The 16657-nt window shown below is 44.7% G+C and overlaps 1 protein-coding gene across 1 annotated transcript in view; it reads left to right on the plus strand.

Annotated features, from left to right (window-relative positions):
• LOC306917577 (R3H domain-containing protein 1-like) overlaps positions 1 to 16657 on the plus strand; it is a gene marked incomplete at its 5' end in the record, with an annotated part of 69391 nt that overhangs the window by 45635 nt on the left and 7099 nt on the right. The window contains 4 exon segments of the mRNA XM_079495873.1: positions 6274 to 6434; positions 8652 to 8806; positions 11482 to 11588; positions 15363 to 15565. Coding sequence (XP_079351999.1) covers positions 6274 to 6434; positions 8652 to 8806; positions 11482 to 11588; positions 15363 to 15565 — 626 coding nt within the window.

Raw genomic sequence — 16657 nt, forward strand, 5'->3', positions numbered from 1 at the left:
GTAGCCTACTGATACTGTAACGATATTATCATATTGTGACCTCATGATCAGCTCTGTAGCAGTGGCCAGCAAACTGTGTTCTTCTGGATCATCGTACTAGTGAAGAAACACGGGGAAGGTTGCCGTATATTGGAGAAGTCAATGGGTGACTCTTCCAAGAGAGATGTTGCGCTCTCATTAGAATGCAGGTGTAAGTGCCATCCAGCCGTTTCTCTAATTTCTTTGAAAGTGTCCATGTCTCGGAGCCATAGAGTAGAATCGGCTCGACGGTCGTCCTAAATATTTGTACTTAGTTTGAACATCTTACTAAACTGGTATGACCAGATCTTATGCAAGTCATTGCAGGCTGACCAGGCCATACCCTTCCTAGTTTGAAAGACCTTTTGGGAAGAAGATATATATGAACCCAAATACTTGTAGTCGTCAACCTGTTTCAAAGGAGTGTTGTTGTGTTTTGATAACGTGGTTATTGTTGGATTTGCATACATTTACGTAATATTTACGTATTTAGACTCCTACTGGAAACACAGCCACACTTAAATCCACGAAACACTTACTGTATGCCATATCACGATATTACCATCCATAATCCCAGACGATATCTACAGTAGTCTCATATCACGATGTACTGCATCGATATTTCCGCCCAGCCCTCATTTTCCCTCTAGCACGGCCGCCTATGGCGAGAGGTTATTTCACTTCTTTGAGTGAACCATTAATCCATTTCGGACGGGAACCCCTTTTGGTGTTTTAAACATTATGTTATAATTTAGCTATTGAAAAATAGCAGATCTACAAGCTCATAGCACGCCACCGAGTGGCGCGCTACGAGCTTGTAGGTCTGCTATTTTTGAAAAATCGTGAAAATGTGGCGCAAATCTTTGAATATATATTCTTTCAGAGCCAAAGTTTTTAACTCAAATGTTTGATTCTGGGGGGTGGGGTGGGGGGGGGGTCCCCGGAACAACATATTTCCAGATGGGGTTCCGTGGCCAATTACATATAATCTTGGGGGTCCTTGACAGGAAAATGTTTGAGAATGACTGACATAGAAACATAGGGTTTTTCAGAAAACTGTCAGGATTTAGAAGACATTTGTAGAATCGTCCCCGCCCAAAATGGGTTAACTGTTCACTTTGCAGCTCGGCTCCCGCTCTAAAATGTTATTTATTATTTCCGCCGCTGTGTAAAAGGAGGCTCTAAGCGCACAGGATAAATAAATACCTCTCCTTTCTCTCCCCCTTTTCCTTCTTCAGTGTGTTTGTTTGTTTCAGTGAGTTCAGACGTCTCTCCCTAGGAGTCATCCTAGATTATTCTCCCTAGGAGTTCATCCACTTGATTATTCCACCATGCTGTTTTCTTCCTCACTGCAGGAGAGGAGATTGTTAGCTCCTGCTCAGTGCTCACTGCAGCTGTGTGTGTGTGTGTGTGTGTGTGTGTGTGTGTGTGTGTGTGTGTGTGTGTGTGTGTGTGTGTGTGTGTGTGTGTGTGTGTGTGTGTGTGTGTGTGTGTGTGTGTGTGTGTGTGTGTGTGTGTGTGTGTGTGTGTGTGTGTGTGTGTGTGTGTGTGTGTGTGTGTGTGTGTGCGCCCTCTCTCTCTCACACATACACACATGTATACGCGCGCACACACACAGATGAACACACTTCATTTGCTAACTGGCTGTAATGTTCACACTATTGTGACATCTATGCGCGCGCGCGCACACACACACACACACACACACACACACACACACACACAATACTCTCTAAGTGGTTGTGATTCTGCAGCAGTGTGTTCCAACCATCTGTTCCAGCAATGTATGCTTCCCTGCTGGGGGACTGTGGGGTAGAAAAATAAAAGAGGACAGAGGACAAATGGAGCTATACCTCTGAGCCGCCCTACAAAGGCAAAAGGGACGATAATTACGGATAGCGAAAACCTGGGAAAAACGACTTCTAAAGAGCCTCACACTTACAGCAATGTTTGTGCAGTTACGGCATGATTTGACCCCTCTAAAAAGTTCCAGGCCGAAGCACTCAGGGGATCTGGATGCTTTTTTTTTTTGGCCCGCGGGAGAAATTGCGAGGTTACAAATGTGGGATGGAATGGTTGAGCTAAATTGCCAGCTACTCAAATTTCTAACTTCTAAGGACTAAAAGTTTTTGGTTTATGGGATGGATATTGCAGCATTGTTGATGCCACACAATGATGAAATAAAAAAGGCTATTGTCACTCTCATGAGTGTGACTTCGGGAAGTAGGGATTACTGCACAGCCCCAATCAATGTCCACAGGGAACGTGGCGAATTCTACGCACATCAGTAGATCTGGAGCAGGACAGGGCCTCGCTTTCAGACCAGAACGGCGGCCTCTGCGATTATACAGAGGGATACAATGATCCAATATGCCATCATTGTTCAGGAGGAGGTTATCAAATAACCATCTCGAAACGCATTACGAGAATGTTTCTCGTGCTGTGAAGTGAAGCATGTCTCGTCGGTTATACTCCCTGCAGGTTTAGCACAAACCTAAGTATCATTTGCAGCTATTGTCCAACACAGGTCGTCCTTCTTTGCCCAATAATCAATGAGCTAAAGGCATTTTGGAACATTGCCCGGACACCAAAGTAACAGTTGTACACTCGTGGCTGTTTTGTGCTCAAAAGCTTTGATTTACAGTAGAGACATCAAGGAAGAGAGTGGAAACTTCTGCATGCTCTGTATGTAAGCTTTAAATAAAGAAATGAGTGTTTGCGCGACCTCTCCGTGCCATTATCTATGAAACTACGAGCGCTGTCCGTGGTTTTGAAAAAAAAAACATCCGATGTTCGGATGTGATTTGTGATTTCATTAGGCGAAACGTCTGTCTCTCAGTTATTATGTAGAAAATAACAAATAATTTAAATGTACTCTTGCCACTGTGTGCAATCCACTACCAATGTTTTTCATGATGGTATTTTGAGTGGATATCACACCAGAAGTCAGAGCGCGGTGGTCTTCCCCATCCTCAGTGCCTTTTTAACATTTAACGTACTCATGTTAGTGAAAACTAAATCAACTGCCAAACTTCTTTCCCCAGTAGACAGTGAGTCTGAATTATATACAAGGTAGCTACAAATTGCTCGTTTCAATGGGACGCATCGTGTCGCTGGCAGCATTTAACTCCCTGTAGTTGCTTGATTGCTTGATTTGATACAGCCAGTGTCTGTAATCGGACTGTATATAATGGTCTCCATCGAGGGAAGAAGAAGAAGCAGAGAGGCAGGACGCGGGGCCGGAACGCTGTCTGAGAGGCCTCTGTAATTCTCACAGTGAACCGGTCTCTTTTCCAGCCCCTCAATCCTCATCTGCCGTGGACCTTCAGACACTTCAATGCATTATAACACTGATGTTGCCCTTGAGCAAAAGACTTTGGTAAGGTAGCCTCGGAAACCCAGACGTTTTTATTTCCAGGGAGGAAAAAAAAGTCTGGGTCCGAGTCCACTTCAATTCGGCATAGAGTAGCGCAAACATCTCTCACTCTCTGCTGATTTCTGATCGTCTGCACCTTTGTTAAATTGACGCACACACGCACACATGTACACACACACACACTCCTCTCTCTCTCTGTCGCTCTAAGTAATTAGTCTCATGTCGCGCAGCTGCATATAGTTTCTGCCGGCGGATCCTGCCGGGAGCTGCCTATGCCATAAAAAGCATAGGTGAGTTCCAGGCTACCTGGACAGGAACCCGAGTCTCTGCAATGGGAAACCAAACATCTAGAATTCAGCCAGAGGGGGAACCCCCTTGCCAGCCAAGGGAGATGTTATAGGCTTCTGTGTATCAGGCAGGGTTTGCTCTGCTATGGTCACAGTGGACGAAGGAAGTAGGGCATTCTGCCGGGAGAGACAAACCACTCTGCAAACTTTCCCGGACATTGTTACATACGTATGAAGGTGAACGGGGGGAAGAAATTAGGGCACTTTTTTTCCCCTCTGATTGAATGACCCACAGCCCATGGCTACCGCCACCCCCCCCCCCCCCCCCCCCTGCCACACCGCGTTGTAGGAAAGGTGCCCTTCAGAAAGCTGCTGCGCCTACTGTATATGGACAGTTCAATCGCCTCTGAGCGACTTCCATCCTACTTTACTGTGGAGAGGAAGTCTCAATCTGCACTCCTGCCCCTGCCCACTGAGGCAGAATAGGGGTGCGTTTGATATTGTAGTCATTTCATGCTTGGTTTTGCAAGTGAAGGTGGGAGGCGGGCGGGGATAAAAATAGACATCGCCCCCGCGCCCGCCCGCCTCCCACCGCCCCCGCGCGCACGCACCTCGCGGGGCACTTTTCATTGTCTCGTCGCACTTTTCTCTCTCCTGGGGGCGACGGACTGTAGAGCAACCTTCACAAAAGGACATTTTCTCCTTTTGTTCGCCGGGATTACCGCGTGGGCATCGCGAGGGACAGTATTTTCAAATGTCTCTTTGTCACCTTGACATTTAAGTTGTTCCGACTCCCCTTCGGCGAGGCACACGCACACCACCATTTTAGGATTTTTTTTTTAATGGATGCGCATAGGTGACTTTGTATCATCTCTGTGCCGCGCTCTCTCCTCTCTCTCTCTCTATATATCTCTCTCTCTCTGGGCTCTCCAAATAGGACTTTAACAAGTGGTCCAGAAATATAGTTCAATATTAGCTTTTAGACCCTTTTCCACTTAGTGTGACTGCTTTATATTGCCCACAGTTCCCTAAGGCCCTGGCAACCACAGTATATCCATTGAAGTTGTCATTTATTGAAGGTTGACACCTTCTGCCCCAGTCAATCAACCCACTTAATATAGAATTTCTATGTCTCCATTAAACGTTGCTCTATTGTACAGTGTGCCATCCTAATTGCAAAAAGTGTCAGGGTCTGATAGAATGTGCCTCAATTAGGCAAACATTGACATTTGGCAAACATTGTTTTGGTTTTTTTAATGTCATTTTCAAGAGCAGGGCCGATGATTGACAGGCAAAGTGCCATCTGCTGGCTAAAATAATGCGTTTTTGAGTGGTGCTAGTGCCACTCCTATGCGGAGCTATGTGTGTGTATGTATCTATGTATGTATGTATGTATGTATGTGTATGTACTGTACCTGTATGTGTACGTACATGGCTGAAACACCTAAAGTGGTCAGTAGTGGTCGCACACACACACACACACACACACACACACACACACATAGGCCAGGGATGAGTACAGTATAGTACAGTACAGCACCACTCACTTCAATACACCATGACAAGGACCATGACAAATAATTTAAACGTTAATGACATTGTCATTATACCTTTTAAAATATTATTATATATTGAAGAATCCACACAACCGTTTTAGGATGACAGAATACTTAAAGGGATATTTCACTTTCAAAAATAGTTTAGGTCGTTTTATCATCTACTCTAGGCTTTTGTGAACACCAGAGACCAGTTTTTAAGTTGCTTTTTAAGTCTCCTTAGCGCCCCACCTCATTGACAATGAGGTTATATCTTCCCTTCTTCTCTGGAATCCTGCCTCAAAGCAGATCAGAGGTAGAAAACTGTCGTTCCTTGATGTTATCGCTAGGGATCACCTGGTCACGCCAGGGCCAAATTAGCCATTGGGCCAATTGGGCCGTGGCCCAGGGGCCATTGGCTCTCAGGGGCCCTTTGGGGAAATTGGACCGCTCTGTACTGGGTTTGAAAGCCTGAAAAAAGCTCCTGGGGACCTTCTTTGGCCATTGATTTTGTTAAATCTAGGTCAAAAAGTTGATAGAAACTCAAAAAATGTGCGCGCACGAGCGCTAAAATGTACCGTCCCAGGGGCCCTTGTGGTGGTTAATCCGTCCCTGGGTCACGCTCTTGTGGCTTCTTCTTTCTCTCTCTCTCTCTCCCTCTCCCAGTGTTGTTTTTGGCAGCACATTTCTATTTTATTTTAGTCTAGTTTTATTTTAGTCGACTAAATATCATAAGATTTTAGTCGACTAAATCTACATTTGATTTGGTCGACTAAAATGTATTTTGGCGAGCCTTGATGCCGTCGTAATGACTCATTTTACACTTGCTGAAAATATGCAACCAAGTGTAAAATGACGTACTGGATCTCTTGTCCACTATAGTCCCTTCCTAACATTTTAATCTAGTTTTTATTTGTTGACGAAATCATAGCTTAGTTTTCATTTAGTTTCGTCATTTAGTTCCCGTCAGTGAGAAAAGGTAGTCGACGAACATATTTGTCATAGTATTAGTCGACGAAATCAACACTGCTCTCTCTCTCCTCATTTTGACCTGCAGCTTACGCAACTCTGATGCCAAACTCTGTCCCCGGCTACCACCAGACGCTCATGGGAGTCCAGTCGGCCGCCAACCCCACCCTCGCCGGCGGCCAGCAAAGCAATATGGGCAGCCAGATGCAAGGCATGATGGTCCAGTACCCTCCAATGCCATCTTATCAGGTATTCACCCCCTGCGAAACCTTGATGACGCCATGCCTCTGTGGGCATCTCCTCTGACTGGAAAATTGAAAAGTGTGTGTGTGTGTGTGTGTGTGTGTGTGTGTGTGTGTGTGTGTGTGTGTGTGTGTGTGTGTGTGTGTGTGTGTGTGTGTGTGTGTGTGTGTGTGTGTGTGTGTGTGTGTGTGTGTGTGTGTGTGTGTGTGTGTGTGTGTGTGTGCGTGCGTGCGTGCGTGTGCGCTAATATCGCTATGGAAATAGTTCTAGGCCTTTTCTGACTGTAATGGGTAGTACAGGGAGGGAGAGAGAGATACACAGCAAAGGCCACCAGGCTTGGGAATCTATATGGTATGCATCTTAGGCCCGACGTCGAAAAGTCTTCCGATAGAATATATATTAAAAGATTTATGCCAGCATTTTCACGATTTTTCAAAAATAGCAGACCTACAAGCTCGTAGCGCGCCACTCGGTGGCGCGCTACGAGCTTGTAGATCTGCTATTTTTCAATAGCTAAAGTATAACATAGGCCACCGGTGCCCCGACATTTTAACAAGCAAAAAAGTGACTTATATTGTTTTAAACCTTGATGACGCCAAGCCTCTGTGGGCATCTCCTCTGACTGGAAAATTGAATAATGACGCCAACTGAAGCCCGAAATTGGAAAACATCATTCGCCATTATGAGTCTGTGTTTTTTTGTTTTTAGCCGTTTCATGTGATGCCCTCCAACGGGTTATTTGTGTTGTTTGGCTGATGTCTGGCAGCGCCCCCCCCCCCCATATCAGACTGTTTTCGTGATCAGATAGTATCGAGGGCAGGCACAGAGCGAGACAGACGCGGAACGAGGCAAGAGAACTATAAAACCTCAGGATTGGACGTGTGTGTGTGTGTGTGTGTGTGTGTGTGTGTGTGTGTGTGTGTGTGTGTGTGTGTGTGTGTGTGTGTGTGTGTGTGTGTGTGTGTGTGTGTGTGTGTGTGTGTGTGTGTGTGTGTGTGTGTGTGTGTGGCTAATATTGCTATGGAAATAGTTCTAGGCCTTTTCTGTCTTTAATGGGTAGTACAGGGAGGGAGAGAGATACACAGCAAAGGCCACCAGGCTTGGGAATCTATGTGGCACTAGGCCACCGGTGCCCCGACATAGTAGTCTAGCAGCCAAAATGTGAACCCGGACATGTTGAGTACACCAACGTTTTATGCATGGGCGTTTTTAGCCCAATGAGTGATTTTTTTGCAAAGCTAATGCTTGGAATGGATTCAGCATCATGAAAACCCCCTAGTTTGACATGTCACATGCTACATAAACCATGATGAAATTTTGAATATTTTGCCTTCTATAGGTTTTTAATGGTATGGTCACAGATTATGCCGATTACGAAAATCGCTCAATACAAGTTAGCATCCGGCAGTTTTTACATGCTGGGGACCCATACTAAACATTTATAACATAAAACGTCGGTGTACTCAACATGTCCGGGTTCACAATGGGGCTCTATGGGCTGGCAACTAGACTATAGAGTTATTTTAACAAGCAAAAAAGTTACTTATATTGTTATAAATCTTATTTATTTTTTGGAGAAGAATTCACCTATAATGACATGCCCAGAATAGAGACAGCGTTCCTGTGAAAGGATCCTGGCATGTGAAGATATTTCAACTGGCTTTCTGTTCATCATCCATTTTGTCAACTGACTTATTCTCACCATTCAGAAGGAGAAAAACAGCCCATTTGTACGCCCACAATAGATGCAGAGTTGTTGCAGTCGCCTCGTCATTTCATGATCTGTTAAATCCTAAAAAGAAATGCAACCTTTTGAAAAACGGGATCTTGCAAATGAAACCGGAAATGTTTTATACTACTATTTTATATATTATGTATGTTTTAGGTTGGAGTGTGAATACTTGCAACCAGCAAAAGAGGAAAGAATGATATTTAATAAAGTGCACACGCGCACACAGACACACACACACACACACACACACACAGCCAATGAAGCAGATTTCATGAGGTCTCATTTTTGCTGCAATTCTCAGGCACGTGTGACAATAGAATATCTGATTCTTATGCGGTTATAATGGGACATTTGTCTCTGCTTGTTCTGTCAATGCTCTGTTCCAATAATGTCGTGTGTGTGTGTGTGTGTGTGTGTGTGTGTGTGTGTGTGTGTGCGTGTGCGCGTGCACGCGTGTGTGTGTGTGTGTGTGTGTGTGTGCGCCCACCCAGCAGGTGCTGGTGCCCCAAGGCTCCCAGATGGTGCCCCAGCAGAGCTACCAGCAGCCAGTCATGTACGCGTGCCAGCAGGGCCAAGGTGCGGTGCCTGTGGCCGGCATGCAGCCCTGCTACAACCTCCTCTCTCCCAACCAGCACACCACCATGAGGTGAGAAACACCATTTGGCTTCCCTTCTAAGCCCTTTTTCAGAAATGGCAAAAAGAAAATGGCCGATCTGAAAGCTTGCTATGTCCCATGTCTTTTTGTTTATTTTTTTATTTTTTCGTTTGTTTAGAGCCTAATTAAATATAACTGTCTATGGTCTTTAATGTTTGTTTAGGGCAGTACATGCCAATGTAAGACGTCATCTGGCTGATATAAATGCTGCCCTTGATGGCTGTGCCCCTCACTTCACACGAGTGTGAGGTTTTTTTTTGAGTGGTGCAAACCACTCCAACAACCAGCTTCGTTAGTATCCGTGTTTGTGTGTACCTGTACGTGGGGCCCAAAAGAATGAGCATGGTTACTATGGTCACTGACATTGCACCACTCAGTTCACACAGGTGTGATTTTTTTAATAAGGATGATATTAATTGTTTTGCCTATAATGACATGCTCTTTAACTTCTATTGAAATCATGGTTGTGTCACAGCCCATTGGATCAGGTTTATTGACTCTTATAATTCATATTTTTCAAGTTAACGAGACGCACCACAGTTATTTTCAAGTATACTGTAAATTAGGCTTTAGGGCTCTCTTTACTTCCTCCAATTAAGTCCAATTAACCCACAGCTGTTCTCGCGTTTTTAAAAGTTTTAATTTGCTTCCTGCTGAAATACTTCAGTACAGCCCTTACCTATCAACATCACCTCAATGCAAAGAAGGCTATCTTGAGCCACCGGGCTTCGACTTGGAAACAATTTGCGATCGCGGTCCCGAGGTGCGTTCGGTTGAACTGGCCTCTTCGTGATCGCCGATGAATCAGCGCTGCGAGAGCCTTGTTTGAGGCGCTGTAGTCAATTTCCCCCGTGAGTCCGTCCGTCGGTGCGCCGGAGGTCTCCCGTGACGCCTGATTGATGGAACAAGTCATGAGAAAACCAAACGTGTAATTAACCCATTTTGGGCGGGAACCCCTTTTGGTATTATGTTGTAATTTAGCTATTGAAAAATAGCAGATCTACAAGCTCATAGCGCGCCACCGAGTGGCGCGCTACGAGCTTGTAGGTCTGCTATTTTTGAAAAACCGTGAAAATATTTATTTCAGAAAACTGGAGGATTTAGAATAATTTTTTAAAATTTCGAGGTCAGGCCTAAATGGGTTAATATCTTCCGCCGCGGGCCTCAATCAATCTGGGAACAGACAGTGGGATTAGTGATGCCTGATGGTGTCAGGGTCATCCAGCATGCACATGTCCACAGGCCAACACGAGCACAAAGTATAGACGACTAAGCGTGCACGCACGCGCACGCACACACTACACTACACTGATGAATAACACACCGAAGGACACTTTCTCACCGTCCCTGACTATTAAATGAGGCTTGTTTGTTTGGTTTTTGTAGGGCAGTCAGTGTGGGAGTGATTTATATAGCATTGTCAGGACAGCTCGGCGCTCTCCTCTCCCATGAGGACCCGCTGCCCAGCTGCGACCTGTATTTCACCAGCCTCAGCACGGCACGGGGAGCTGCCGGAGTGCAATGTGTCGCGTTGGTGTTGTACAACACTCGCTTTACAGATGTGTCTCGTTCGGACCGACTGCACGCGCAAATTGCTCGCATGCGATTGTGTTGGTGTTGAATCTCGCACGGACCCTGCCCCTGTTCTCTGTGTGCACCTAAAGAATGGTATTTTGTACATCATTTGTAACCGGACCAGCAGCAGCGCGAGTGGGAACAAGACATAAGTAGGTCATAGTGGCTTACTGTCGGTGCAAGCCAAGCAACTAGGGCATCTGTCCCCCTTTATAGTGCACTAGAGTCTAGTCTAGAGCGGTTCTCAAAACTTTTTTTTCTTTTTTCTTTTTTATTGAGAACCCTCTGTTTTAATATTCATTAGGCCACGGACGGACTCCCATAATTCTGACCCTACGTTTTAACAGCGGGAGACCTTAGAGACCAATGATGAACGTCGCTTGAATTTCATTGGCTATCGCCCAATCGCCCACTATCGCCGGGCGACGTCGCCCAAAAGATGAATTATTTTTTATCTTTTCGGTCGACGTTCCTACGCCCACTTTTCAACCCTGCCGTGGTTACATACATTATGTTATAATTTAGCTATTGAAAAATAGCAGATCTACAAGCTCATATCGCGCCACCGAGTGGCGCGATATGAACTTGTAGGTCTGCTATTTTTGAAAAATCGTTAAAATGTGCCTCAAATCTTTCAGAAAATTGTCATGATTTAGAAAACTTTTTTTTTTAAATTTCGACGTCAGGCCTGAAATTTCAATCGCCAGTAGTTGCCAGGTCCCATTGACAAGTAATGCACTTCCGGAAAATTCGTCTGGCTGTCGCCCGCTGTTAAAACGTAGTGTTAAAGTTACAATACTACAGTATAAGAGTCCATTTGGTTACTACAGTAACTACCTACCAATCATTTAGCTGGGCACCCCCTGCATCCCCCCTCAAGGACCCCCCCTGGCTGGAAGGGCATCGAGAACCACTGTGTGAACACTAGAATATTGATGCAGCTCGACATGATTTTATCTTTATATGTCGACACACCGTGTGAAATCTCTGAGCACATTCACTGAAGTGTGTGTGTGTGTGTGCGCGTGTGTGTGTGTGCGTGTGTGTGTGTGTGTGTGCGCGCGACTGTGCGTGTGCATTACACTCCACAGTTCGACAGTGAGTTTCTTGCCGGCCCAGGCTGTTGAGCAGCTTCAGTTCCCCCAGGCCGCATCGCCCTGTGTCTCCCAGCAGCATACAGGAGGACAACAGTATACAGGTACTGACCCCCTTCCAGCCCCCAAAAGACCCAGCCTAGCCACAAAGTTATCATAATGACGAAAATACGTTATCAAGCATCTTCAGTCAGAGAACCAGCGTCTGGCTCATCATTAACACATTTAGACCTGAGGCCGATTTAAAAGAAAAAAATAAATTCTAAATTCTAAAAGTTTTCTGAAAAACCTATGTTTCTATGTCAGTGGTGCTCAACCTTTTTCACGTCAAGGACCCCCAGAATCATCTCTATTTGGCTGCTGACCCCCATCTGAAAATATGTAGTTCCAGGGACCCCCCCAGAAGCAAAGATACGAGTTAAAAACATTCGCTGTGAATATATATATTCAAAGATTTGCGCCACATTTTCAAGATTTTTCAAAAATTGCAGATCTACAAGCTTAGATCTGCTATTTTTCAATAGCTAAAATATAACATAATAGGAATAGACTGATTGTCAGACAACTCTTCCACAATCTTGAAATGCTACAGATGTACAGTAACTCCTGTAAGCCGTCATCTGTGTGTCATTTCCATTCACAAAAACTGCGTTTTAATATTTGAATATTGTGCGATCCAAGAGACTGCCTTGCATTTGACCACTTAAACACTATAACACTTCAGTTGATGCCGGGGGTCCCCCAGGGACGCCAGGGGACGTCTAGCCTTATGCCTGAAACTCTCCCCTTGTCAAGTAGGGGTTCTCTTTTTGGAAGAGCAGTATATTAGGACATGAAACTTAAGGAGTGCAGCTTTAACATCTGCCCCTGCTGCCTCCTCCTACTACTGCTACTACTACGATATCCTCTTGACAAACAAATGTCCAGGAAATGACCCCATAGTAGGGTCTCATTAGAAACGGCTCAATTAAAGTCATAATGTTAGCATGGAGCCACCACAGGCTTCCGTTGGAGCTCCAGAGCACACGGCTGTCCATATCAATATAGCTCCAAAAAAATGAAAAGCTGTGTAAAATGCTGTGCTCGCATAATAAACTAGAAATGCACTCTGTCGAGGTGACATCTTGCACCTTGCACACAAGTAGGCCACACATGGACACATGTATGTATGGCATGTAACATGTACGTATAGTTGGCACCGGCCGTACCCTAGCCTAGGGGTCCGAATATGTTCGTAGAAGGCAGACACATATTTAACCCATTTTGGGCGGGAACCCCTTTTGGTGTTTTAAACATTATGTTATAATTTAGCTATTGAAAAATAGCAGATCTACAAGCTCATAGCGCGCCACCGAGTGGCGCGCTATGATCTTGTAGGTCTGCTATTTTTGAAAAATCGTTAAAATTTGCCTCAAATCTTTCAGAAAAAGGGTTAAAAGGCATGCTATAGAATAGATGGCAGCCGCGGGCCTCTATACCCCCAGAAGATGTCCTTCCAGGCACCAGGGTCAAGTCAAGTAATGTTTCAGGTCTCATTCATCACCGGGCTGCTCTACTCTGATCCAATTAACCACTTATTAATTATACATCATTGACCGGGGTCCCCCAGGGCCCTATCCTTGGCCCGCTCCTTTTTCTTTTGAGGGGCGCTAGCCTCTCCTATATGCCCAGCTTCCCGGGTTTGTGTAAACGCAAACATTGGCTTGTGATTGGCTGATCACCTCCATATCGATATGGTTTGATTGGCTGAGCACACAAGTACATAATGAAGATAAAAAGTGAGGGCAGAAAAGTGAAGACGCCCAAAGTGATTGGCCGGAATGACATTTGTGATGAGCACGGAATGTGATGTATGACGATGTATGATGATAAGAGCGCCCCTCACTTCACACGGGTGTGATTTGTTTTCCTTCAACACCAAATCTCTCTGCCAAGATATAGCTTGTAGAGCTGCTTATTTTCATCAAATCTTTGGCCAAACGTCATGGACCTATTTTGACATGCCCAGCACGTACGGTACCAGGACGCTAGGGTGGTTAAAACTGTAAATCTATATAATTTATACCTTTCATTCATCTTTATGTGAAAACATAAAAATTCAATAAAAAGTTATTAAAAAAAAAAAAAAAAAAAAATGTAAATCTAAAGCTAGATTTTATATCGGGAGAAATATGCTGTTTCCAGTAAACCGACTGATTTGCCTACTGACTGTACATCATCTCCATTGGTGGAGAACTTTTAAGCGTCGTCTCTCACATTTGCATTACCCTTGAGATTGCTTCCAGGCAACATTGTCTTTGTCTAGAGGCATGCGTGCGTGCGTCCGTGCACACACATGCGTGCGTGCGTCCGTGCACACACATGCGTGTTTGTGTGTGTGTGTTATCTCCCTCCTAATGACCTTTTATTATTCATGTCTGATGACTATGAGGGAGAAACAGACAGAGCCATCATTTTCAGCTCATCTGTAATGAGGTCGGCTGGAGGTCCAGCAAGGGCTCCTACCTGCAGCCTCCTCCTGTAAACACATTTAATTGGCTAGTTTGGGTCCAGAAATAATCACCTGATTAACCCATTTTGGCCTGACCTCGAAATTTAAAAGAATTCTTCTAAATCCTCCAGTTTTCTGAAATAAATATTTTCACGATTTTTCAAAAAATAGCAGACCTACAAGCTCGTGGCGCGCTATGAGCTTGTAGATCTGCTATTTTTCAATAGCTAAATTATAACATAATGTTTAAAACACCAAAAGGGGTTCCCGCCCAGAATGGGTTAAGTCCGAGCAGAATCCATTGTCCTTGCTGGTTTATTGCGCGCCCGCCGGTCTTTAATAATTCATAAATCAACAGTGCCTTTGGCTGAGCAAAGTTTGCATACGATTAGAGCTCCGAGAGCAACTGGGCTAAGCTTTATGTTAACAGTTAGCTAATTAGATTTGAATGTATTATAGGGTAGAAACACGCAGGAGTTGTGAGAGACATTTCCTCATTGTGAAGCTCTCTGATGTACACGTGTAATATACCCGCCCCCCAGCAGACACACACACACACACACACACACACACACACACACACACACACTCTTACTGTACCAACAGCAAATGCAAAGTTAATTGAGCAATTTCCGCCGTAAATTATTTTGCCCGGGGCGTGTTATAGCACGATGACAGGGTCACCTCATGGTTACAGAGACTGTAAGTGGAAAAATCGATCAGTTGCACTTGACAGATACAATCGAGTGTCAGCGCTATACGCACATGTCCCTGACCGCCGACTGTACTCTCGACTCTCTCGAGGCACTTTTCTGAAACTAAACCTGTACTTTGAGATCTGTAGAGGTCAATGAAATGCGGAGCAACTAATGAAATAGCCAAGCCACACGAAACACTTTTGCAGTCAGGAATGTGTGCCTTTTCATTATCAGCCATTTAACCACTTAAACCCTATGTACTTAGTTGACCGGGGTCCCCCAGGGTTCTATACTAGAGAGACTGATATTTAGCCAAAGAATAGCCGCATCTACAAGCACACAATGAGCTTATAGATCAGCTGCTTTCGGACCACTTCACCACTTTTTAGCCTATCGTGTTCACGGTAAAATACCACAGGCTTTCATTTTCGCATTGCAACTTTTCAGGAATGGAAATCTTGCGGTTTCTATTAGCTCCGATTCCCCATCGATGATGTCACTGGACGGGTTTCTGAGCTGCCCACAGCCCTCCTATGAGACACAGACCGAGTAGGAAGAAATTGTGGCATTTTTATCATGAACATTAGTGAGGACCAATTATGTGAAGGTTCTGACTCCCGCTTGTATGACTTTTTTGCGAGTCCCCCCCTGATCACATGGTCTGCTTACGCGTGTGTGTCTGAGAGCAGGGGTCCTCCCGCCGCCACCACCCCCAGGTAGTGGGATGGTGATGATGCAGGTGACGGTGCCATCCAGCCACCAGCCGCGGCCCCACTCGCCCTGCCAGAGGAAAGCGTTCGCTCACAAGTACCCCGGCAGCCAGGAACCCCACCATCGCAGCCGCAGGCTAACAGAGCCGCCGCCACCACTAGCGCCTCTGGAGAGCCCCCAGGTACCAGTGGTGGAGAAAAGTACTCACAATTCAGATTTAAGTCAAATTCTTCTCTGTTACGAGTAAAAAGGAATTCAAAATGTACTTGAGTAGAAGTACTAAAAGTATTGGCATCAAAAAGTACCAAAAGTAAATGTTATGCAGAATGTCCCATTTCACGTTTTTTTTTTAATGTATTAAATATTTTGGAAATGGCTGTACAAGCTCACAATCTACAAGCTATTTTCAAATGGCCGAAATGCATTTATGGCTGAAGAGGCTAATGTATGTTTTGTAATAATAAAAATCAAAATGTATGCTACAAAGTAACTAGTCACTGAGATTTTCAAATAAATGTACAATATTTGGATCTGAGAAGTAAATGTACTTAGTTTCTTTCCACCACTGCCAGGTACAAGCGTTGCCTGCGAGAGCTAAGGCCTCACTCAGACCTTTACTGCATTGCTGTATGCTTCTTGGATGAATGTTGTGTAGTGTCATGGCCGCCCCAATGCATTTCCAATGGGAGTCACATGGTTTGACACAACATTGTGTTGTATGAGGGGGAGGGGCGCAGTCGAAACACAGCTGAAAGCCATACAACAGCTTGTAGTCCAAAATGTAGTCCAAAAACCATGTGACTCCCATTGGAAATGCATTGACAGCGGCCATGACACACAACATTCACAATGCAGTAAAGGTCTGAGTGAGGCCTAACTGAAAGGCCAGCCAAGAATGTCCCATTCTCCATCATCATGGAGTATATATACCAGTGGTTTTCAACCCTTTTCCTATCAAGGACCATTATGCATTATTTATTTGGCATTTGAGCCACGGGCCACCATTTGATGATATTTAGCCTCTCAGTCCAAAAACGTTGAATATTCTGTTGTCGTTGGATAAGACTGTGTCCACAATTACGTGCCGTATTGATGTGGTGATCAAAATAACAATATTCTTCTACAATCTCTAATTGTGTCGACTTCTTGTAAATTAAATAATGTTGATTTTTAACAATAATTTTACTCTTGAGAGCGTAAAATGAAACCAAATGGACCCGGAAGGCTCCATTTGGTTTCATTTTACTCTCTCAAGAGTTAAAGATGGATAATG

This window comes from Electrona antarctica, assembly GCF_951216825.1.
Source record: "Electrona antarctica genome assembly, chromosome: 24".
In the NCBI taxonomy this organism is placed as follows: Eukaryota; Metazoa; Chordata; class Actinopteri; order Myctophiformes; family Myctophidae; genus Electrona; species Electrona antarctica.